The 23,709-nt window shown below is 50.8% G+C and overlaps 2 protein-coding genes across 4 annotated transcripts in view; both read left to right on the top strand.

The window, feature by feature from the left end:
- The window catches only part of LOC109439660 (patr class I histocompatibility antigen, A-126 alpha chain-like), a 478,827-nt gene extending 456,180 nt beyond the window's left edge, over positions 1–22,647 (top strand). The window contains exon 9 of the mRNA XM_088795775.1: positions 22,270–22,647. The gene's annotated coding sequence lies outside the window, so the exon portion shown is untranslated. The remainder of the gene's footprint in view (positions 1–22,269) is intronic.
- On the top strand, positions 1,838–22,647 carry LOC148758850 (class I histocompatibility antigen, Gogo-OKO alpha chain-like). 3 transcript variants are annotated; one of them, XM_088795783.1, is made up of 10 exons: positions 1,854–2,039; positions 18,318–18,544; positions 19,150–19,292; positions 19,584–19,868; positions 20,059–20,334; positions 20,926–21,201; positions 21,319–21,432; positions 21,872–21,904; positions 22,046–22,093; positions 22,248–22,647. In XM_088795783.1, exons 3-10 carry the CDS (start codon positions 19,220–19,222, stop codon positions 22,250–22,252), a joined length of 1,110 nt encoding a protein of 369 aa, XP_088651909.1. In that variant the 5' UTR covers positions 1,854–2,039; positions 18,318–18,544; positions 19,150–19,219; the 3' UTR covers positions 22,253–22,647. The 3 variants fall into 3 exon arrangements, with proteins under 3 accessions (XP_088651906.1, XP_088651908.1, XP_088651909.1); XM_088795780.1 differs by lacking the exon at positions 18,318–18,544 and having other exon boundaries at positions 1,838–2,039; XM_088795782.1 differs by lacking the exons at positions 18,318–18,544; positions 22,046–22,093; positions 22,248–22,647 and having other exon boundaries at positions 1,842–2,039; positions 21,872–21,939.
- Positions 22,648–23,709: the final 1,062 nt, after the last annotated feature.

Raw genomic sequence — 23,709 nt, 5'->3', positions numbered from 1 at the left:
TCTGGAACATTTCTGAAGCTCTGTGAATAGGCTGGATAGTGACAGGTGACTTGCCACATGGACAAGGGTAAGACAGCTCCTATAGGGAGAAACAACTCTGATGATACCTTTAAGATAATGAACTCTGACTTGCCAGTAGCCACTGAAGAAAGGATCTAGAAGTCACTGTAGGTCATTTCTTCAAGACATCAGCTTTTGTAAAGTCCAAAATGCCAGCAGAAGTTCTGGCTGTCCAGAATAAAGACAAAACATCAGCTTCAGCAAAACCTCAGGAAACCCCTCTTGGAGCTCAGTGTGCAGTGCTGGTCACTGCATCCTAAAGAAAAAAAAAAAAAACAGCCAAAGAAAGGCAGCTGAAATGTTTAAAAGATAAGAATAAACGGATAAGAGGGGCTTTCGTTTGATGGATTAAATGCCCATAAAGGTGAGCACGTGAGACAATATAAGATGCAAGTCTATAAAAGCACAAAAGATCCAGAGAAAGTGAAAACAGCTCTTTTTATACAGTCCCATGATTGTGAAATTAGGGGCAAAAGAAGCTTCAAAATGGGGATAATGTCTATATAGAAAGAGGCCACTGGAACGCATATAAAAATGTCCTTTAGACAGGGGCTCCTTAAGTATTCTCCAATATGTGGAAAGACATGTGGCAGCAGTAAACAAGCCACCTCAACAGTCCTTTGTTGGGATGGAAACTATTCTGACTGGTGTGTGCTTTCTGCCCACGCCCCTCATCACTGGTGTACAACCACAGAAACTCAAAAAGAGCAAAAAACACTAACAAGACATTCAAAGGATTCAAAATGCTAATATTAAATCTCATTCTGGATTTAAAACTAGATTGAAAATAAAGTCAAGGCTGAAAAACTAATAGATTAATAAGAGAAATTAAGTCTGTTTCGGTTTGTATCCTTTAATCTTTGTGGTTCATGTCATGGAGACATATTATGTCCTCGCAAGAAACATTACTTGGTCTGAATTGGATGAATACTTTGTCAGCATCTGGGTTCTGGTCAGAAAGTGACAGTTATTGGGTGAAACAGGGATTCAGGGGTGTCCAAACTGCGGCCCACCATCCAGTGTTAATTGGCCCGCAGCAAATTCCAAAAATATATTTAGTTTACTTAAATAAACCAGGTGAGGCACTACGTACTTCACCTCCAGTGAGTGGCCCAGCTGTTTGTGTATTTTACCGCATATGCCCCTTGGTGAAAACCGTTGAAAAAAGTTTGGACACCCCTGGATTAGATAATTTGAACTTCACCCACAGCCCAAGTCCTTCAATAGTGTTCAATGAACAGAGAGGAAGGTTCTTATAAACCAACCGTTACTCACGTGTTGAACAGTTAGCAACCATACGCTATCCGACCGTATTGATCTTCCTTCAGAGATTAAAAAAAAAAAATCGGGGTCCAAACGGAAAGGGAAACGGAGAGTAATAACCAGTGTCACTGAGCTTGGTGGGAGATTTTAAAATGGGCTGCAAACAAAACATGGGACCTCATTTTTAGGTCAAGATTTACGTATATAAATAAATACATATGCTCTCTCTTCCCCCAAAATATTAGACTCAAGAATCTCATTTCCCCCAAAGAAAACTGTGCCCTTTTTTCTTCCCATGGGTCCTTTACCTGCTTCTTCCCCTCGCCAGGTTAAGGAACTTTCAGCCCCGCCTCCCTGCCGGTCCGAGCTCCGCCTTCTCGGTCCACCTGTGTGCCCGGCCCCTGACGTCACCGTTCGGCTTCAGCGGCTTGCAGGATTCCGGCTCCTGATTGGTTCATCCCACCACGGCCTGGCAGTCCACCAATGGCAGCGGCGCTGGGTGGGGAGGTGCCCATATCCAAGATGGCGCTCCCAGCAGCTAGGAGCGGGTGACTGGCAGCGGAGGAAGTGGCCTGGGTTGGCCCTCCGATTGTGGGGTCCTGGGGGCACCTCGCCGAGTACCCCCCGGCCCGCCTACCAGGCCTTCCCCCGGCCAGAGCAATGGCTGCCGAGAACAGCGAGCAGTTTTGGAAGAGAAGCGCCAAGCTGCCGGGGAGGTGAGCCCAGGAGCGGAGAGGAGGAAGAGGATTGGACCAAACCCTTCCAGATCTGAAGCCCTGAATCTCGCGGGCCTGGAGCTCCGCCGACCCCGGCAGGCTGGTTTGGGGAACGTCGGCTGTGGGAGCCGGGGCTGCCTGGTGGCGGCAGGGCAGCTGTCAGGCTGAGGCGCAGGCAGCAAGCTGTGGGGACGGCTGGTTGTGGGAGCGGCCCGGGGTCTGGGGGGGAGGGCTCTGGGGGGACTGCCCTCAGCCGGGAGGTGGCCGGAGTCCGGGCGTAAGAGACCCTGGAGTGGGATGAGTAGCCTGTGTCCGTCATGGGTTAGGAGGCCCGGCCCTGGAACTGCTTCTCACTTTAAACAGAACTCTCTTGGGGGGTCTCCCCCACGCACAGGTGGTTGTTTGGACAGGGATGGCCCCTTCCCCTGCTCCTCCAGCTCGGCACGTAGGAACCTTTTCCCTGGATTCCAACAAGGTTCTGCTGGGAGCTTGGGACCGTCTGCAGGGGGACAGGAGAAATGAGGAGAGTTCTCAAGCCCGACCTTACTTGATCTTCAGTTGGCCTTTTCCCATTAGGAATTATTACAGGGTGACCCAAGAATTGAGGTTATTTCTTTAGCCTTTCCTAAGGATTTATTCAGCCCCAAGTGGCCCCTTACCCTCCTGCGTTGTATTGTTCTACTAAATTTTTTCATTCTTCAGTTGATTGGTTGGAGAGCAGACCTTCTAAGCTACTTTTTTTTTCCTTTTTGATGTATGTTGAGACCCTTAACAATTGTACATCCTTCCATCTGCTGTTGGTTTACAGTTTCAGCTTGTCTTGGGCAGAGTCCTGAGAAGTATAAGGAGGAGTGTATGTTTCAGTCGTGAATTTAAGATTTCTGACAGCCACAGTCTACTTGGTGATGAAATTCATGTGGGTTGCCCCACATGCTACCTTTCCTCATTGATTTGGGTCTTTTCCTTCTGGGATAATCCTTTGAACTTGTGACCTTTCTTTTAATAGCAAGAGAGAAATGAGGGTCAGTGGTGGCTACATAGCAGACTTATTTTATTTAGGATCCTATTAGACATATGGAGAATGGTGGGAATCAGCTTCTAGTGACACAGTATTAAAATACTGCAAGGGAATGCAGAGATAGCTTCAGATGAAAGTGCTGTGGAATCACAGTGTTAATGTCAGTGCTAAAGACTTCTGTGTTTTTAGATAAGCACCACTTCCTGCCAACTGATTCCTTTTCCTTCCTGGTCTAGTGAGCTCTCCAGTCTCACTAACTGTTGTTCTCTGGGGTTTCCATAATGAGGTCATTAAATGTTGACATCCTAAGGCTGTAATCAGAATCAGTGGGAGAACTGTTAAATCAGGAAGCAGTAGATGAGATGTGGGACATGCATGGTCTTTTGTGCCTACTGAGTGCTGGTTGTTATTCACAATCTTTTGTTTTCTGTGTTTCCTATTTGGACAATACGAACAGTTACCTTTTTTCAAGGCACTGCTTTTGCAAGATAGGAAGAGGAGTCTTTTCAGTTTTCCCAAGTTTCTGGCTTCCTTTTTCATTTTGAAGAGGAACATAGAGGGATAGAGGAGGGACCGTTTCAGTTCAGAAAGACTTGGGTTATTATTTGGACCCTTTTACCTGTGTGATTAAGGACAGATGGTTTCCTCAATTTCTCTAGACCTCAATTTCCTGATCTATGAAATGAGGATAAAAATACTTTCCTCAGGGTTACTGTGAGGACTTCACTTAACATCCTATTTGTAAAGAACCAAGGACAGTGTTTATTTAGTACATTATGGTTGCTCAATGTTGTCATGCGGGGAAGCCTGCGGGGTCTCTGCTCCCGCTCCCCATACAAGAACGCAGGATATGGTGAGGCCAAAAAGGAACACCCACGGAGCCATAGGTAGGGGAGTCATACCACTACGGTCTCACTGGAGGCTGGGTTCACTGGACATGCGACCTGCTGTCCCTTTTGTCTGCAACCCACCGACGACTCTCTTTCACTCTCCTCCGCTCTCCTCCGTAGCCACAGCAGTTATATTGGCGGCTAATTGGCTAACTGGCTACAGCTGACGGCCAATCCGCCACAGCTGACGGCCATCTACTACCCGAGCCAGCACTCCTCCACGTGAGGCCGAGAGCCTGTAAACTACTTTCTGGGGCTCTGTCCCCACACTCCACCCCTACAGGTTCTCGCCTCACAATCTAGGTGACAAGCGTCTTCCGCGAGGGTCCCTGTACCATATTAGCCTACTGACAAAAAGAAATGGTAGTCTTAGGAACCAACAATGGCAAATCCCTTCCATCTGGGAGGATACATGCTAGCTTCTTGTCCTGGGAAAGGAGGGTTACTGCCACTGGCACCATTCCCTGTTTGTGGTACCAGACCTTTATGGCAGTGCTTGGGGTCCCTTGCATAGTTTCAACATGTAACAGAACAGGGGACCCCATAATAGGCCATAGTGAGAGCACATAGTTCCCTCGCAAAATCATCCCGGTATCGGGACCTCTGTATACTACAGTCACTTGTGGTGGCCACTCAGCCACCACCCCTGGCGTCACTTGCAAATCATGAGTCAAACCGGCCCCCCATGGGGCTATCAGACCCAACCACCGACAGTGGGGGCTTTTGACCTGCCAGGGCCAAGTCCATTGCTGCCGTTACCCTGCTTTCAAGCATGTGGGTGCTGGCAGCAAAATGTTCCCATTTCTGCCGTAGCCTGGCTTTAGCAGAGTCTCACTGGTGGTAACTTGTAATTGAATGGGAGCGGCCGTTCAATGTAGCAGAGCTTCTACTGGTGCGGGCCCTCCCTTCCGTGGTCTCTCATTCAGGACTCTCAGGACGTCCCATAGACGCGAGGCCCAGTCACGCATCGTGGGAGGGTGTTTTGAGACCCGGAGACCTTGCTTCAAAAGACCATTATAACGTTCAATCATGCCAGCTGCTTGTGGATTGTACCGGGTGTGAAACAACCATTGCACGTCCATCCTGGCAGCCCAGCGCTGCACTTCTTGCCCCGTAAAATGGGTACCCCTGTCACTTTCAATGACTTGGGGGCGCCCATAGAGGGCGCACAGCCGTGTAAGGGCGACCACTGTATGCCGCTGATCCGCAGCCGGACAGGGCCAAGCAAACAACCCCGTAGCAGTGTCCACTGCTGTAAATGCATATATCGCATTGCGGGCCTTAGGCAGGGGTCCAATGTAATCCACTTGCCAGCGAGTGAGGGGCACCCTCCCTCGCGTAATCTGCTGTGTCTCCCAGGGGAGCCTCCGCCTTTGGGGGCTGTCCTGGGCACAGACGGCACAGTCATAGCAGGCATCTGCTATCTCCTGCCATTTCAAAGGCAGGCCCCAGCATCTGCTCTCACCTGCCACATGGTTCGGCTTCCAGCATGCTGTAATTTCCTATGCAGCCAATGGGCCACATCAGTGGCAGGAGCCCGCTCTAACCATCGTACCCGTGCTAGGGCGTCTGCTTCATCATTACCTGGGGACACTAAGGGGGAGTGAACTGTGACATGCAATAAGGTCACCTCCTTTCTCTGCCCTAGGTCCCAGAGGTCCTGCCACATGGCTTGACCCCACAGTGGACGGTGTCCCACCAACCAGTTTTGGTGTTTCCATTAGGCCCCGGAACACCGCCCAGCTGTCAGTGCAAATAACTAGGGGCCCAGGCTCATGGCTGATCACCATCCACACAGCCCGTAATTCAGCCCACTGGCTACTCTGGCCCGTCCCAGTATCAAACCAAATGGTGTCTGTTTTGGGCTGCACACCAATAGCCGTCCAAACAGCTGCAGCCCCTCAGCTAGAACCATCGGTAAACCAGGCATCCTCAGGTACTGGGGACTGTCCTTCTTTGTAGGGCGAGGGCTCCAAGTCCTCCCCTCTAGGCAGAGCACTTGGCTCAGCCTGGGCTACAAGCTCCACAGGCCCCAGGACCTGTTGTAGCTCTGTGCTCAAAGGGCTTGAACTAAGGGTGCTACGTTGCTCCAAGTAGGCACCCCACTTGGCGAGGGTGGTGGTCTGTGCCACCCCCGTTTTGGGTCCCTGGGTCCACGTACGGACCCACCCCTGGACAGGATACGTTGTTCTAACCAACACGCGTGCCGTTCCTGTGATGGCTTCTGTGGCCACTAGGGCTGCATACACAGCAGCCAGCTGTTTCTCTATTAGAGAGTAGCGGACCTCCGCTCCTTTCCATAATTGGGACCAAAATCCCACTGGCAACCGGAGACGCTCCTGCCGTTGCCAGAGGCCCCATCCGTACCCCTCTTGGGTTACATGAACATCAAGTTCAAATGGGCGGCCGGGGTCCACTACTTGCAGAGCCTGTGCCTGCTGCACTGCCTGTTTTGTGGCAATGAAGGCTTGCTCTATAGCCTCTGTCCAATCCCATGAGGCCCCCTTTTTTATCATATTGTACAAGGGCCTTGCCATTTGTGTTAAATGGGGTACAAATGCCCGCCAATATCCTAGCAGACCCAAATACATCTGCAGTTGGGAGACCTTGGTCGGCCGGGGAAAGGCTTATATTTTGTCAATGATTGCCTCAGGTATAACCTTTGTCTTACCCGACCACACAACACCCAAAAACTTGACGGATAAGCCAGAGCCTTGGACCTTTTCCTCATTCACCGCCCAGCCACGTGACTTCAGGTGGTGGAGAAGAGAGGGAGCTGCTTGCTCTAAATCAGAAAGAGAATCTGAGGTTAACAGAATGTCATCAACATAATGGAACAAGGCCACAGAGGATGGGTGATCCCACTGTGCCAAATCCTGGGCCACAAGCCCGTGGCAGATAGTGGGGCTGTGCAAGTATCCTTGCGGAAGGACTTGAAAAGTCCACTGAGGCCCATCCCACGTAAAATCAAACTGCTCTTGACACTCGGGTGCAATGTCAATGGAGAAAAAAGCATTGGCCAAGTCCACTACATAGTGATATGTCCCCAGGCGGACAGTCAGACGATCCATTAAATCATGAATTGAAGGCACTGCAGCGTGCAAGGGTGGCGTCACCTTATTTAACTCCCTATAGTCCACAGTCATTCGCCAGGTCCCATCTGGCTTCTTGACAGGCCATACTGGGGAGTTAAAGGGACTGTGCGTTGGCCTCACAATATGTGCCTTCTCCAATTCCAATATTGTACGACCGATCTCCTGTCCTCCTGGCAGGCGGTACTGTCGCACTGTAACCACCTGCCAGGGCTGTGGCAACGCTTGAGGAGGGTGGTGAGCATGCCTGCGTGTCACCACTTTCACCACCCAGATCCGGAGACGGAACTCTCCTACCGACGTCTGTAAGCTGAGGCCATGTAGCACGTCCACCCCTAGAATATATTCCGAAACGGGGGAGACATAAACCTTGTAGGTACGAGGAGGGAGCCTTCCTATACCCAGTGGTAAGGAAATGGCTTTCACAGTCACAGTTTTTCCCTGTAGCCATCAATGCAGATTGCTGGTCCAGGGAACAGTTCTGGGTTCCCGTAAACGAGACTGCAGTCAGCACCAGTGTCAACTAGAGCCAAAACCCTCTGTACATTCGAAGGGGACCAATGTATGGACAGTTCCACGTGGGGCCTTTGGTCCCTGCTCGTCCCCTCTGACCGGGTACCTTGGCCCCACCCCTAATCAAGCTGAAAGGAGTCGGCCTCAAGCGGCTGCATGAAGTCCTGGAGGGACATGGGTCGCGCTTTCCCAGACTCCTCCTTTATGCTTCTCCGGAATTGTTCCGGACGCAACTGTTTCCAAAGTTCAAGCAGGAGTGCATTGGGTTGCTGGTCTATTTTCTTCCTATCGACCCCTGCTGCCACGAGATCACGCCACATCTGTGCGCGTGTTACTCTCTGAGGCCCGCGACCTCGCCCTTTTACCTTTGGTTTGGGCTTCCAGGTCTCAACTGTGCGGACCTCCTGTCTTAACTTCCTTCGCCTCTGGCTTTCAACATCCCCTAGGGTGGCCATGGCAGTTGTAACTTCATGGATCCTTCGCCCTACATACGGTGTAAGAATAGCAACCAAGGATCCAAAAGCACTCGCAGGTGCAGTATCCAAAACCAGATCTCTCATGCTGGCAGTAAAAAGCTCGTCATCTGGGCCCTGCATGTTGAGGTTAAAAATAGCATGTCTCATACCCATTTCACGGATTATTTGCGTAAGTTCTGTATATGACTGCCATTGACTCACAGTGTCTGGCAGCTCGCCAGCCTGTTCCCATACGGTGCGTACCGCAGCTGTGAGCCACGCCATTAGAGAATGGTTGCCCTGGTTGTTGGCCAACCTATGGCAGTTTTGTAACCTTTGTCGCAGGGATGGATGCACTGTCATGAAGGCTAGCTTTTCCATCTTGCCTGGGGAGCAGAGAATGTTGTCTGCTCCCTCATCCCATAAACGTAACAGCCAAGCCGAGACTGGCTCTCCAGGGCGCTGTCTGTACCGCCTCCCTAGTTCCTGCAACTCAGTGGGAGCGGATGGGGTGTAGGTCATGAACTCAGTCACAGCTGGGTTGCCGGCAGCAACGCCCCCGGGGCCCAAAGGTTGCTCACTTTTACCCTTTGCTTCAAGATTGGCCCGGCTTGGGGGTTGGGAGCTACATTGTCTCCACTTGCTTCCTCCGCCTCTGCCTCAGAGTCTCCACTGTGGGGCCCCTGTTCTAACAGGCGGACCCGGGCTTCCAGCGCTTCCAACCGGGACACCTGGTCTGGCACCCGGGCCACTTCATTAAGCACATTTTCCGTGTTGAGACTCAAGGCCTTGAGGAACATCCAGCCCACATGGCCGGCTGTAGCCTTCTCCTCCTCTGGCAGCTGCTCAGCCAGAGCCTGCAGGGCCCTCTCCACGCTGGCCGGAGAGCCGTCCATGTCCTCCCACCCCTCCTTGGGGGTCCAACCCTTGAGAACAGTGGCCACCGAACACCATATACTGTGTGGGGGCCATACATCCTCCTGCCCAGAGTCAGACTCCATTCCTACCTGGTCGGAATCTTGCTCACCGTGCCAGGTGTCTGAGTGGGTGGAGGCCTCCGTGTATAATATCCACAATCCTTGGAGCCTACAGCAGAAGCAGATCAAGAAAAGGAGGACAACGCCCTCCATGGCCAAGAGGAAGCTGTGCCATCTGGAGGCTCGAGTCTCCCAGGCAGACCGTGCCTCCCGCTCCCGGCGTAGCTCTTTGCGGGCCTCCCGAAGCTCGACTTTTGTATGCATAAACTGCTCAACCATCCTTCGGTGAGTTTCGGCCGGTACCATACCCTGCTCGCTGCGCCATTTGTCGTGCGGGGAAGCCTGCGGGGCCTCTGCTCCCGCCTCCCATACAAGAACGCAGGATATGGTGAGGCCAAAAAGGAACACCCACGGAGCCATAGGTAGGGGAGTCATACCACTACGGTCTCACTGGAGGCTGGGTTCACTGGACATGCGACCTGCTGTCCCTTTTGTCTGCAACCCACCGACGACTCTCTTTCACTCTCCTCCGCTCTCCTCCGTAGCCACAGCAGTTATATTGGCGGCTAATTGGCTAACTGGCTACAGCTGACGGCCAATCCGCCACAGCTGACGGCCATCTACTACCCGAGCCAGCACTCCTCCACGTGAGGCCGAGAGCCTGTAAACTACTTTCTGGGGCTCTGTCCCCACAATGTATACTAGCAATTAGTACTACTATTATTCTTAGAGCAAATAAATAAACAATTACTCAGATCCTTACCCTGGTGCTGGGTATTTATGTTCATTGTTTATCTTGAGACATTGTCGCGCAGGAGACCCTGCTTGCTGCGCCATGTGTCATGCAGGGTGGCCTGCGGGGTCTCTGCTCCCGCTCCCCACATAAGAACGCAGGACATGGTGAGGCCAAAAAGGAACACCCACGGAGCCATAAACGGGGGAGTCATATCACTATATTCTCTCTGGCGTCATCCGCCTATCTGCAATCCGCTTTTGCTAGCTCAGCCACCATCTTCTTGCTAGCCCCCATTTTTTGCTAGCGTAGCCACAGTAGTTATATTAGTGGCCAGTGGCTCACTGGTTACAGCTGACGGCCAACTAGCCACAGCTGATGGCCATTCAATCACAGTTGATGGTCATTTACTACCTGAGCCAGCAGTTTTCTGTGTGAGGCCGAGAGCCTGGAAACTGCTCTCTGGGGCTCTGTCCCCACAGACATCAAAGTGTTGCCATGATTGACAGTAGTTTTTATCCCTTGCTTGTTGAGGGGAAATACTGTTTAGTTACGTGCTTTTAGCAGGGAAGCCTCCAGGATCCCCTTGTTATGGGGAAAACTAGTTTTAGATCATAAGAGCTTTGATTTAAGGAAAATGTTAAGGCATTTTCTCAATAATAGAATTTTTGCATTTGTAGTCTTTCCATTTCAGTGAAGAAACACTTTCTTCCAGTGGGGAAATGACATAGACAATTGTTTTTAAGCCCATTGCAACCTAAAAGTGACACTAGTTTGCTTTTCTTTACAAACTGAAAGGTGAAAATTCAAAGTACTGTCAGGTTACTTTCAGTTTCTTTGATCATGATCCAGCAACCTTAATGACAAACAAATGGGAATTTTATTTAGTAAAATAGCCTAAGTTCACAATGAATTAAACATCCTTTATTAAAACAATAGCTTTATTGAGATATAATTCACATACCATAAAAATTCTTCCACTATTCAGTGTATTTAGTATATTCATCTTGAATATGATGGTTTTGTACAACCATCACCACTAATTTCAGTACATTTTCATCACCCCAAAAAGAAACCTCATATCCATTAGTAGTCACCCTCCACCCCTCCCCACCCTCCTCAGCACCTGGCAGCCACTAATATTCCTGTTTCTATAGATTTACCTTCTGGACATTTCTTATAAATGGAGTAATGTGCTATGAGGCCTTTTCTGGATTCTTTTATTAAGCATAATGTTTTCAAGGCTCATTCGTATCAGTGTTTTATTCCTTATTATGGCTAAATAATATTATATGGCTGTGCCTCATTTTGTTTATCCATTTGTTAGTTGATGGACATTTACGTTTCCACTTTTTGGCTATTGTGAATAATGCTGTGAAATTCATGTGAAGGTTTCTGTGTGGATGTATGTTTTCCATTCTCCTGAGTATATGTAGGAGTGGAATGGCTGGGTCACGTGGTAACTTGGTGGATTAAACATCTTTTTAAGGTCTCTCAGTCATATACGTACATAAGAGCCCTGTGTACTTAATACATCACATGGTCCTTGTACGGATGCCTAGGAAGCTAGGAGGCGATATGTACCACGTGGTTAAGAATCAGGCTTCGGAAACTTGCAGCTAATAGGTAAGTCAGTCCTGAGATCTAACGCACAGTGTGGGGATTATAGCCAACAACGCTACATTATAAACTTCACAGTTGTTAGGAGACTAGGTCTTAATTGTTCTCACCAGAACAAAGAAATTATAATTATGGAACGTGATGGAGGTGTTAGCTAACCCTTTGGTGGTAATAAATTGCAATAGATAAATGTATCAAGCCAACACATTGTACACCTTAAACTGTCACAATGCTTGTCAATTGTCACAATGCTTGTCAATTATATCTCAAATAATAATTTTTTAAAAAGTGAAGGCTTTGGAACCTGACTTGAAATAAGATGATAGGAAAGCATTTATGTGAAGTTCAAGAACAGGCAAAACTAGTTGATGTTGATTGAGGTCAGTGGTTGGTGGGGAGTGTTGACAGGGGAGGAGCGTGAGCCTTCTGGGGCAGGACGTGTTCTTCACCTTGATCCGGGTGGTTTTCTGTATACGGAGGGTGCCAGAAAAATGTATGTACATTATAAGAAAGGAAAACTATTAAAATCATAATACTCACTATATACCGATAACAAAAGATGAATAGAAGTCACGTTTGACGTCTGCAGTTACAAGAGGTGCCCAGAGTGGGTCCCATCAGCGTCCAGACACTTCTGATGACGGGGAACTACTGCTTGAACAACGTTGACCAAAGTGTCCACTTGTCTACATTTTTTTGACACCCCCGGTACATATGAAGTCATCCATGTGTACACTTGAGATTTGTGTAGTTACTGTGTGCGAGTTATATCACGTTTTAAAAGTTAAAAAAAAGACTACAGGGGAGCCCATGGTAGGAGGAGGGCACATGGTTCAGTTTGTCGTGAGGCCACCATTAAAGGGTTGGGAGGAAAGTAAGTGGGTAAGTGGTGGAGGAAAATGCAGCAACACTAAAATCTACCCACCAGACAGACTGTTGACCATGTGAAAATTGCCCAAATCGAAATGGACGAAAGCTTCCTTTCTCACAGGGGAAGACTGAAGTGTAAAATTGTACTTGAATCTTGGTACCGAGTGAGGATCTTGATATTGGCAGCTGGGAGACTTGAAGAAAACAGTATAACCCGTAGGATTCAGGGCTGACAAGTCACAGCTCATCAGATGCGAGGTGGTGGCTGTGCAAGGGGTTGTGCAGCACTGAGAGTGTTGGGGAGTCAGCGGTGATGGTGGGAAACCCTCCTGGCTAAAGGGAAGCTGTAGTGGTGGTCAGATAGGCTGACATTGGCCTTGGACATGAGATCCTAATTCATAACCAGCAGGGCCTCCACCTGCAGTTGTGAACTGCAGGGGGAGGGAGTGGGGGCTTCTCTCCCCCAGCTGTGAGCCTGAGGAAGGCTGTACCTGCCCAAGGGGGCCTGTTAGGCTGTTACAGGTCCTGGAAGGAGGAGGGAAGCAAAAGGGACTCTGTAGGGAAATGGGCCGCACATGTTACAGCTGTCCCTGCTCTGATGTAAGGCTGCACGGAGAGCAGGCCCTTCTCAGCACTTGCCAGCGGCCTGCCTGGCTCTAGGTTCTTCTCCCTGATCGGGAGGTAGAGGAAAGGCCGCTGCAGCCAGCCACGCAGAGGTCTGCTGAAGGGATTTCCTGGCAGAGGAACTGCCAGAGCAAAGGCCCTGCAGGGGTCAGAGGTTGAGGTGCTGGGGAAGGGAGGAGGCAGAGGGAAGGCAGGGTGGCTGGAGTGTCAGGAGGTGAGGGGAAAGCACTGGTGAAGACCCTGGGAAGGGGGTTGGGCTTGATTCTACATCAGAGAAACTTGGACCCCCTTCCTTTGTCACATCAACAGCCAGTCCTAAAGCCTGGCCCTGCAATGTCTGGGCCTTGACCTGCACTGCCAGCTCTTTGGAAATGGGATGGGGAGGGATGCCTTGGTCCCGAGGGGTGCTAGCCGAGTCCCAGGGATGTACAGTCCGTTGTTAAATAACAAAATCATAGCAACGGGCAATACAATGCTGTTTTGATTATTGTAGCCCTGTTGTACAAGCCAAAGTCAGGAAGTGTGACACCTCCATTATTGTTCTTTTTTCTTAAGATTGCTTTGGCTATTTGGGGTCTTTCGTGGTTCCAAACAAATCTGATGATTTTTTGTCCTATTTCTTTAAAATATGCCATTGGGATTTGGATGGGGATTGCATTGAATCTGTATATTGCTTTGGGTAATATGGCCATTTTAACTATGTTGATTCTTCCAATCGATGAGCACGGAATGTCTTTCCATTTCTTTGTGTCTTCTTCAATTTCTTCCGATAAGGTGCTAGTATCCAGAATATACAAGGAACTCATGCAACTCAACAACAAAAAAACAAACAACCCAATTGAAAAATGGGCAGAGGACTTGAAGAGACATTTCTCCAAAGAGGACATACAAATGGCAAATAGACATATGAAAAAATGCTCAACATGACTAATCATCAGAGAAATGCAAATCAAAACCACAATGAGATATCACCTCACCCCAGTCAGAATGGCTATCATCAACAAGACAAATAGTAACAAATGTTGGAGAGGCTGTGGAGAAAAAGGAACCCTCATACACTGTTTGGTGGGAATGCAGACTGGTGCAGCCGTTATGGAAGGCAGTGTGGAGGTTCCTCAAAAAATTATGAATAGAATTACCATATGACCCAGCAATCCCTGTCCTGGGTATCTACCCAAAAAATCTGAAAACATTTAGAGATCAAGACATCTGTGCTCCAATGTTCATTGCAGCTTTGTTTACGGTGGCCAAGACGTGGAAACAACCAAAATGCCCTTCGATAGATGAATGGATAAAGAAGTTGTGGTATATATACACAATGGAATACTATTCAGCAGTAAGAAAAGATGATATAGGAACATTTGTGACAACATGGATGGATCTTGAGAGTGTAATGCGGAGCGAAATAAGTCAGACAGAAAAAGCAGAGAACCATGTGGTTTCACTGATATGTGGTATATAAACCAAAAACAACAAAAGAATAAGACAAACAAATGAGAAACAGAAACTCATAGACACAGACAATGGTTTGGTGGTTACCAGAGGGTAAGGGGGGTGGGGGGTGGGGGGTGGGAGATGAGGGTAAGGGGGATCGAATATATGGTGATGGAAGGAGAACTGACTCTGGGTGATGAACACACAATGGGATTTATAGATGATATAATACAGAATAGTACACCTGAAATCTATGTAATTTTACTAACAACTGTCACCCCAATAAATTTAATAAAATTTAAAAAAAAATCATAGCAACGGGAGTGCACTTGCCAGCTTCTGCCCTCGGGCGGGGCTGAGCCTGGAAGGTGAAGCGGGACTTGGAAAGCTGCAGAGTTAGGTCCCTGGAGGACATGTTTTTGTTCCTGACAGGACATGTTTTGTTCCGGGTAGAGAGCACCATTGAGGCAGGTGTGGGCATCAGACTTTGGGGGAGACTTCCCCGTGTCACACCCAGGACAGGAAATCTGGGGGAGTTCTGTGAGTGTGCAGGCCCCTGGGTCAGTGTGCCACCTTGTAACAACCAAACAAGAGGAGCTGCTGGGAGGGAGAAAGAAAACACCTCCAAAAGTCAGAAATTCCGTGTATGTTTGGAAGAACATTAGCTGCTGTGCGAAATTGTGGGCACTTAGGAAAACAGCGCACAGGACATTTGTACAGGCCGAGTGGTTCCGCAGTGGTGGGCAGCGGTGGGGGGAGGCCCCCTGAGAAGCTAACCTGCTCCTCTGTGAGCTCTGGGGAGTGGCTGTGACCGTGGGCAAAGAGGACGAGCAGGTTCCTGACACACTGGTGAGCGTGCACACGCACGAGATCTTCGGTCTTACTCCAGCAATGACCCTGAGCTGCCACCGAAACTAGAAGAACTGAGTGTAGTAGAGCGAGCCCGGGTGCAGGGGTCCAGCCGAGATCACAGTGGCTGAAGCCTTTGTACCCACATTCGCACTGCTGCACGGCCCCCCTTAGTGGCCTGTCCATGAAGGTCGTCAAGGCCCATCAAGGTTAAGTGTCTGTGATCCCTCTCCCAGTGTTTCAAGATGCACATTATGTTACCAGAGAGGGGGGCCCTTCTCTGGGAGACGCCCGGGCTTGGCTCTCACACCGGGGATGGAACCCGGGCCTTGGGGAGGAGAACTGGGAAACTCGCCAGTGTGTTACCAAAGGGTGGGCCCTCCTTGACACGGTGTCCCGGTTCTTGGCATCTCGAGCAAAGAATTGAACGAGACACAGAGGTGAAGCGGTGAGAGGAAAGTTTATGAGAACAGATAGTCACTCCAAAGAATTAGGAGCAGGCCGAGCACTGAGAAAAGCGGCTCAAGGCTCAGGGCTCCAGGTGGCATTATTTGGAGAAAAAATACACCCCAAAGGGTTTGCAGCTGCCCGCGCAAAGGCAGGGCTCAAGGGGGGGCTCAAGGCTCAAGAGGCAGCAGCTCACGGGAGCCTTGGGGTTTTATCTTATTCTCTGGGATGGGCTGTTCCTCCCTGGGAGCCAGACTGCTTGATTGACACCTGTGATTGACAAGGGGCCATTACCTCACCCTCTTAGACTGCGCATGTCCCTTCCCAGAGTTCAGTCTGTTATAATGATATTAATGAATGTCTGGGCCTCTGTATGATAATATAATGATGGTATAATGCAGCCAGGGTGACATGGAGGTCGAGGTGGCCCTTTACTGCGCAGGAGCGGTCTAATTTATGGTCAGTCTCCTCACAGTGGCTACTGCTTAGGGCAGATATGGGAAGGATTTGGGAGGTCTCCAGGCGGTGCTCCCCGTAGATTGTGTTGGACGTGCAGGAATGCAGAGACCCCATTACCTGTCTCTAACTGCCTGCCTTGTTTTCCCTGAGAGACGTGATCCCCATAAATCTCTGTGGGGAGTTGAGGGACAGGAGGTCTCTTCTGTATCTGCTTCAAGCCGAGAAGGGGGGTAGAGCTGTCCCTACCTAATGGGGATTCACAGAACTCGCACCCTATCTGTTCTTCAATAATAAAAGGAGGGTCTGTTCTTCCTTGGTTGGGGTGTACTAGAAGCCTCCCTGGCATATAATTTGTATCCCAATGGCCCCTAGATGAGGAGAGACAGATATTAATTAATAAATCAAAAGCGCTGGCTCTAGGGATGGGACTCAAAGCCCAGGGTTAGGTCTGGACTGGCCTGGAGGAGTGTTAAAACCCATTCCATCTCTGGAATGGCATTTGTTTACCCAAGAGTTAGGTCTGGAATGGCTTGGGGAATGTTGGGCTACAATGATTATAGCTCACAGGCTTTTAAGTAGTTATTAGGCAGGGGTGAGACACATTCTGTGATTTAGGCCAGGAGCAATCCTTAGTTTAGGATTTAGAAACTGATTAGAAGAGTGATTAACACCAGGGGCTAAGGAGCTAAGAAACGAGGGAAAGGGACGCTTAAAATTTCTATACTGAGGGGACTTAAAGCTCCTATAGTGAAGGGGCTTAAACCATCTATAGTGAGGGAGCGCTCCCATAGCGGGACGGGTATTATTTCATTCATTCCTTTCTTGTAGTCCATGAAGGCCCAACTCCTCTCCTTGGGAGGGACCTTCTCCAATTGTTAGGAATGAAAATAGTTTAGTTATAGGAGAAAATCCTGTCCTAAGACCGCCCCTTCAAATGTTAGTTATGCAAACTGAAGCCCCTCTGAATACTCTCACCCCTAGATGGAAGAGTCAAAGTGACCCCGTGTCTGAGACACTGAGATTCCTGGCCGGGCTAAGAACCCCAGTCCTCATTAGTCTTAGGGATCCCTCACAGTTTCTCCCCCAGAAGCAGTACCCTCTAAGGCCCGAGGCAAGGGCTGGGCTTCATGGTCACATAAAAGAAGGATTATGCTTTATAAAATCCTGAAACAATGTTTAATTGTAAGTTTTATATGTATCTAAATAGTGTGAATGGAAGATACAACAGAGCTGCTTTGAAAAAATCTTCAGGGGTGGCCAGATGGCTCAGTTGGTTAGAGCACGAGCTCTCTACCATGCGATGGTGGGCTGTGCCGCCTGCAACTAAGATTGAAAACAGCTACTGGACTTGGAGCTGAGCTGCACCTTCCCCTAGATTGAAGGAGAACGACTTGGGGCTGATAGGCCCTGGAGAAACACACTGTTCCCCAATAAAGATTAAAAACAAAACAAAAAAACTTCAGCGTCCAGAGTGCTTTTTAGAATTACACTGGTGTCCAAATTGCTTCTACCAAATCTCATTCAAAAACACAGTGAAAGATGTGACATTTATTCTAGGATTCCAACCGGACAGCCAGTTTGGGAACACTGTTCCTAGATTGGCATTAACCATCGCTGCCCACTGTATCACAACAAAATTGTTGTCAGGATACCAAGGTGTATAGACTGAGGCATGAGATTCACATTTTTCTAACATTTTGAAAAGCAATTTCATTACGCAAATATTTTTGAAGATGATGTTTAGTAAGAAAATTGGCATTGTAGCCAATATTTCTAACATTCTTAATGAAACAAATTTGAAAGTTCTAAAAAAAGCAAAGATAGTTATTGTAAAGGCATTAACATTATGGCCCTCAGTCTTTAAACTGTGTGATCAGCTACTGTTATGTTCTCAACTTTGTTGCAACTTATTGTAGGAAACATTGTTATTAAGGGCATCTACAATAAAAACTTACAAATACTGTTGTATCTCCTCTGTCTCAAACTTTTAATCGTTACATTCTAAGAGTGAAATTTAAGGCATTAAAATGATCAGATAAAAGGATTATGCTTTATAAAATCCTGAAACAATATTTAATTGTAAATTTTATGTGTATGTAAATCCTTTGACACTCCTCCCAGAGGTGGAGTAATTCCTTCTCTCTTTAGTGTGGGCTGGACATAATGACTCACTTCTCATCCTGCTGATGTAATGGTATGTGATTCTCAGTCTAGGATATAAAACTGCAGCTTCTGCTTGGTCAATCTCTCTTTTTCTCTCTCGCTCTCCTTCTCTCTCTCCTATCACTTGCTCTTAGGGACTAACCTACCTAAGTCATTAGCCACCTTATGGAAAAGTCCCCACGGCTAGGAACTGAGGCCTCCTGGGACCACCCAGGAAGGAAATGAGGCCCCTTCCAACAGCCCTATGAGTGAACCATGTTTCATGCGAGTCCTCCAGCCCCAGTCAAGCATTCAGATGACGCAGCCCTGGCTGACAACTTGACTGCAACCTTGAGAGAGGCCCTGAGACAGAAGCGCTCAGGTAAACCTCTCCTACATTCCTGACCCTGGGAAACTAGGATAAAATACACATTTGTTGTTTTGAGCTGCTAACTTTTGGGTAATTTGTTACGCTGCCATACATGACTAATACAGTGTCCAAAGAGAGAAAGAATTATTGCACTTTTTTATTTGCAGATTAGCTTCCTGGTGATCAGTGCTTCCAAGCTTGTTACCCACTGTAGTTGATAAACAACAAGGAGACTGGTCTCTATGAGAATCTCCAGCTGGTGTTTTCAGGCACAACTTCTCCAGGGTTAAAGAGAAAAGCCCTGTCCTTCCTCTGTTCCCAGGGCCAGCAGGGAGAGGGATCCCGCGAAGAGAAAAGGAGGAAAAGGGGCTGAGCCCTGGTTTCCTCAGACAGCCCCTGCCTGGGTCAGGACTCAGGGTGACAGCGTGACAGAGGGCTCAGAGCAAGAGGAGGGGTCAGGGCAGAGTCCCAGGTCCCCTGAGGGCGCAGAAGCTCAATGTGGGGGAGTCCCCACCTCCCCACGGTTTCACTTCTCACAACCTGTGCCCGGTCCTCCTGTCTGGAAACTCGTTACGCGGCCCCAGTTCTCACTCCCATTGCGTGTCCGGTTTCTGCAGAAGCCAATCAGTGTCACGGCCTTTCCGGTTATCAAGTGTCCACGGACCCGCCCGCAGGCAGAACCCGAGGATGCGCGTCATGGGCCCCGGAACCCTCCTCCTGCTGCTCTCGGGGGCCCTGGCCCTGACGGGGACCCGGGCGGGTGAGTGCGGGGTTGGGAGGGAACGGTCTCCGTGGGGGGAAAGCGGGGGACCGCCCGGTGGGGACACAGGACCCCGGGGAGGATGTGTCCCCACAGCCCAGACCTCAGACCCCTGACCCCGCCCCGTGCCTCTCCCCCTCCTGTCGCCCACTAGGGTCTTCCACAACCTCCCGTCTCCGTCCCCCCCTTTTCTGTCTCCCGGGCCCCCGCCCCTCCCGGCCCATCTCCCTCGGACCCAGGACCCGCGCCGGGAGGAGGGTCGCCTGGGTCTCAGCCCCTCCCCGTCCCCAGGCTCCCACTCCCTGACGTATTTCCAAACCTCCATGTCCCGGCCCGGCCGCGGGGAGCCCCGGTACATCGAAGTCGGCTACGTGGACGACACGCAGTTCGTGCGGTTCGACAGCGACGCGGCGAGTCCGAGAGAGGAGCCGCGGGCGGCGTGGATGGAGGGGCCGTGGATGGAGCAGGTGGAGCCGGGGCACTGGGACCGGAACACGCAGAGAGCCAAGACAGACGCACAGAATCACCGAATGTGCCTGAACAAAATCAGCGGCTACTACAACCAGAGCGAGGCCGGTGAGCGACGCGGCCCGGGTCCCGGTCACGACCCCCACGGACGGGCCGGGGTCTCCCCGAGTCTCCGGGTCCCAGCTTCACCCCGAGGCTGCGGGACCCGCCAGACCCTCCATGGAGAAGAGCCCCAGGCGCCTTTGCTACGGGGTGGGGGCGGGGTTAAAGGTCGGAGCTGACGGCGGGGCGGGGTCAGGGTCTCACACCCTCCAGAGGTTGTTCGGCTGCGACGTGGGGCCGGACGGGCGCCTCCTCCGCGGGTACCATCAGGACGCCTACGACGGCGCCGACTACCTCACCCTGAACGAGGACCTGAGCTCCTGGACCGCGGCGGACACGGCGGCAGAGATCTCCCGGGGGAAGTTGGAGGCGACGGGTCTGGCGGAGCGATGGAGGGGCTACTTTGAGGGCACGTGCGTGGAGTCGCTCAGCAAATACCTGGAGAGGGGGAAGGAGACGCTGCTGCGCGCAGGTGAGAGGGGCCGCGGGGCCTCCTACGAGGAGAGGAGGAAATGGGATCAACACCAGGACACCCCCTCCCCGACCCCGGGAGATGGAGTCCGCCTGGGTTTTCAGATCCGGTACCAGAGAGTGACCCTAAGGGCCCCCCTTCTCTCAGGGACAGTTAGGGGTGCAGTCTCTCAGGGGACGGAGGGGGGGCCATCTCTGAAATAACTGATCAGCGGTTCCCTGTGACTCTGGCAGCTGCTCTGGGAACCCGGGGGACTTTCTCTCTCAGGCCTTGTTCGCTGCCCCGCACACAGTGTGACTGAGCTGTGACCCCAGCTTTTCTGAGTCATGTGGCCTCCACCCAGCTCAGGACCAGGAATCCCTTTTCTCTCCATCGGAGACCTGTCACTGATGGGGCTGTCTCACCCTGATTCTAGAACTTTCTAAAGACTAGAGATTATCCCGGATGCCTATGTCCAGTGTGGTGTCCCGGTTTTGTGCTCCCTTCCCCCACCCCAGTTGTCCTGACCAGTCTCAGGATGGTCACGTGACCACTGCTGGAGTGTCCCCTGAGGGATGCAAAGGTCCTGAGTATTCTGACCCTTCTCCTCAGATCCTCCAAAGGCACACGTGACCCACCACCGCACCACTGACCGTGGCGTCACCCTGAGGTACTGGACGCTGGGCTTCTACCCTGCGGAGATCATCCTGACCTGGCAGCGTGATGGGGAGGACCTGACCCAGGACACGGAGCTTGTGGAGACCAGGCCTGCGGGGGACGGGACCTTCCAGAAGTGGGCAGCTGTGGGGGTGCCTTCTGGAGAGGAGCAGAGATACACGTGCCATGTGCAGCACGAGGGGCTGCCCGAGCCCCTGACCCTGAGATGGGGTACGGAGGGGGCCGTGGGCACAGAGCCTCTTCTCAGGGAAAGCAGGGACCTCTGGAGGACGTCAGGTCGGGGCTGAGGCCTGGGGGTCAGGGCCTTCACCTTCCCTTCCCTTCCAGAGCCGCCTCCTCAGGCCGCCATCCCCACTGGCATGGTGGTGGGCATCACTGCTGGGCTGGTCCTCCTTGGAGCTGCGGTCACTGGAGCTGTGCTGTGGAGGAGGAAGCGCTCAGGTAGGGAAGGGGCAGGGACTGAGGTGTCTTGTCCCACTGGGGGATTTCAAGCCCCAGGTGGACCTGTGTCCTGCCTCATTAGTGGGAAGGACCATCCACACACGTGTGCTTTCCCTGTCTAGGGCCCTATTTGCTAACAGTTTATTAACGCACGTGTGAAAATGAGGGACAGGTTTATCACCTTGGTGATTCTGGTGATGGGGACCTGATTCTCAATAGTCACAGGTCAGAGCAGAAGGTCCCGCTGAGGACAGACCTCTAGGAGGGCGGTTGGTCCAGTCCCCACACACGTACCTTCCTCAGGTTTCCTGATCCTGCTGTAGTGGGTCTGCAGTTACAGTTCTGGAAACTTCACTGGGGTCCAGGCCCAGGGTGTTCCTTTAGGACCTCATGGCCCTGCCTCCTTCCTGGGTTTTGATGTGATGTTTTCTTCCCGCAGGTGGAAAAGGAGGGAGCTACGCTCAGGCTGCAAGTGAGTATGGAGGGGGGTGATCCTTGCGACTCCTGGGATAGTGCAGATGGAAGCCCTTGGGAAGCTCACCCACCCCCATAATTCCTCCTTTAGCCACATCTGCTGTGGGCTCTGACCACATCCTGTTTTGTTCTCCCCCAGGTGGTGACAGTGCCCAGGGCTCTGATGTGTCTCTCATGGCTTCTAGAGGTGAGACCTGGAGGCCTGAAGTGGGAAGGGGGGCAGAGGGGACAGGACTGGGTGCTGGGGATTCTTTGAGACAGTTTGAGCAGTGGTGAATTGTGGAGAATGTCACCACTTACAGTTGCTAACCTGAATTTGTTATGATTATTTTCTTCTACAGCGTGAGACAGCTGCCTTGTGGGGACTGAGTGATGCGAGATTTGTTCATGCCCCCACTTTGTGATTCGGGAAGCTCTGAGCTCTCTTTCTGCAAAGGGCATCTGAAGGTGTCTGAGTTCCTCTCGCATCATGTGAGGAGGTGGGAGACTGCCCGCACCCTGCCCTCCACGCCCCCTCCCCACATTGACTGAGTCTCTTCCCTGACCCACTGTCCTGTTCCAGCAGAGGCTGTTTCCGTCCCCACCTTTGCTTCATGTTACACTGAGCGGCAACTTTTACTTTGTATGGAAATAAGAATCTGGATATGAATTTATTTTTTCACTTCTTGCCGTGAAGGGTTGAGGGGTTAATTAAAGGACAAAACCCTAAGTTGGAAAGGAAATAAATGGAAGCACTGAGAACCTTCCAGAATCCGTGTGTTTGCTGTGCTGAGTCTGTCGCAGGTGGAGACAGGAGAGGCTGTGAGGACCGAGCGTGGATACGGCCTGAGTCCAGTCGGGGTTCAGTGCATCGTGGGCTCTGACGTGGTCACTCCTCGGTGGGGTCACCTCTCTGCCCCTTTGTCCTCGTCCCTTCAGTAGGACCTTGTCCCACCAGGACCTGTGATCACAGGGACTCGAACATCACCCAGGTCTGATCTTGTCAGTGACGGCTTCGTGTGGCCAGGTCACCAAGGCTCAGGCCTGGCCCGGTCCTCGGCCCCCATCTTCTGGGTGTTTATTTGTTGTTTCTATAGAGGAATATGACTGTGTTTGTTCTTGTTACGAGTCCTCGTCTCATCCACCTGTGGGTGTCCCTATCTGTCAGCAGCAGGAGGTGTTTTACTTGTCACTGTTCCCACAAGGCCCAGGGGACCCTGCACACAGGAGTATGTGGCTTGAGAGATGAATTTTCAGGCTCATCCTGCTCTTGCCTCCTTCCAGGGCTTGATGGTTCTTCCATCTTTTCCCAAACTATCAGAGGAACCAGATTCTGGAATGAGCAGAGGAGGGATCCCGTGATTTCCCATCTTAGATAAGTTCCTGCTGGAATTCTGCTCTGCTCGCTGCCCTCTCTCTCCCTGCCCTGAGCTCTAGTGCTGGCTCCAGTCCGAATTCATATTTATGAAGCAGAGTCTAGTTTAGATTTATATTTGGTTGGAGACTAGGACCCATAAGTTGGGGCTCACTGTTCCTGAAGAGGGAAATATAACTGTGCTGTGGTGAGCAGGAGGGCAGGTGTGGAAGAAAGAAGGGGGGAGGGGGAGAGCAGCACCTGTGAGAAAAGTGGAGGTGGCCATGATGCCAGTGTGAGGGGACTTGGTGCTGTAGCTGCCACAAAACAACATTTGACCCGAGGCTACATTAATAAAGATACTGTCCTTAGAACAGGGAGGCTCTGTCACTGACCATTCACTGACATTGGCGTGTGCCAGATGTGTGACAGTTTCTACATCTGGGAAACATCACTGAAGCAAAGTCAGA

The sequence above is a fragment of the Rhinolophus sinicus genome, chromosome 2, assembly GCF_057876585.1.
Source record: "Rhinolophus sinicus isolate RSI-liver-muscle chromosome 2, RSI-T2T, whole genome shotgun sequence".
Lineage (NCBI taxonomy): Eukaryota > Metazoa > Chordata > Mammalia > Chiroptera > Rhinolophidae > Rhinolophus > Rhinolophus sinicus.
Note: the sequence above shows the minus strand (reverse complement) of the source record. Positions and strands in the feature narration are given on the sequence as shown.

What these genes read in the sequence shown, in the direction of transcription:
- LOC148758850 (XM_088795780.1), top strand. Translation starts at nt 1,984, where the DNA reads ATGGCTGCCGAGAACAGCGAGCAGTTTTGGAAGAGAAGCGCCAAGCTG. An exon ending in CCTGACGGGGACCCGGGCGG is followed by an intron (nt 19,293 to 19,583) that starts GTGAGTGCGGGG and finishes CCCCGTCCCCAG; the next exon opens with GCTCCCACTCCCTGACGTAT. An exon ending in CTACAACCAGAGCGAGGCCG is followed by an intron (nt 19,869 to 20,058) that starts GTGAGCGACGCG and finishes GGGCGGGGTCAG; the next exon opens with GGTCTCACACCCTCCAGAGG.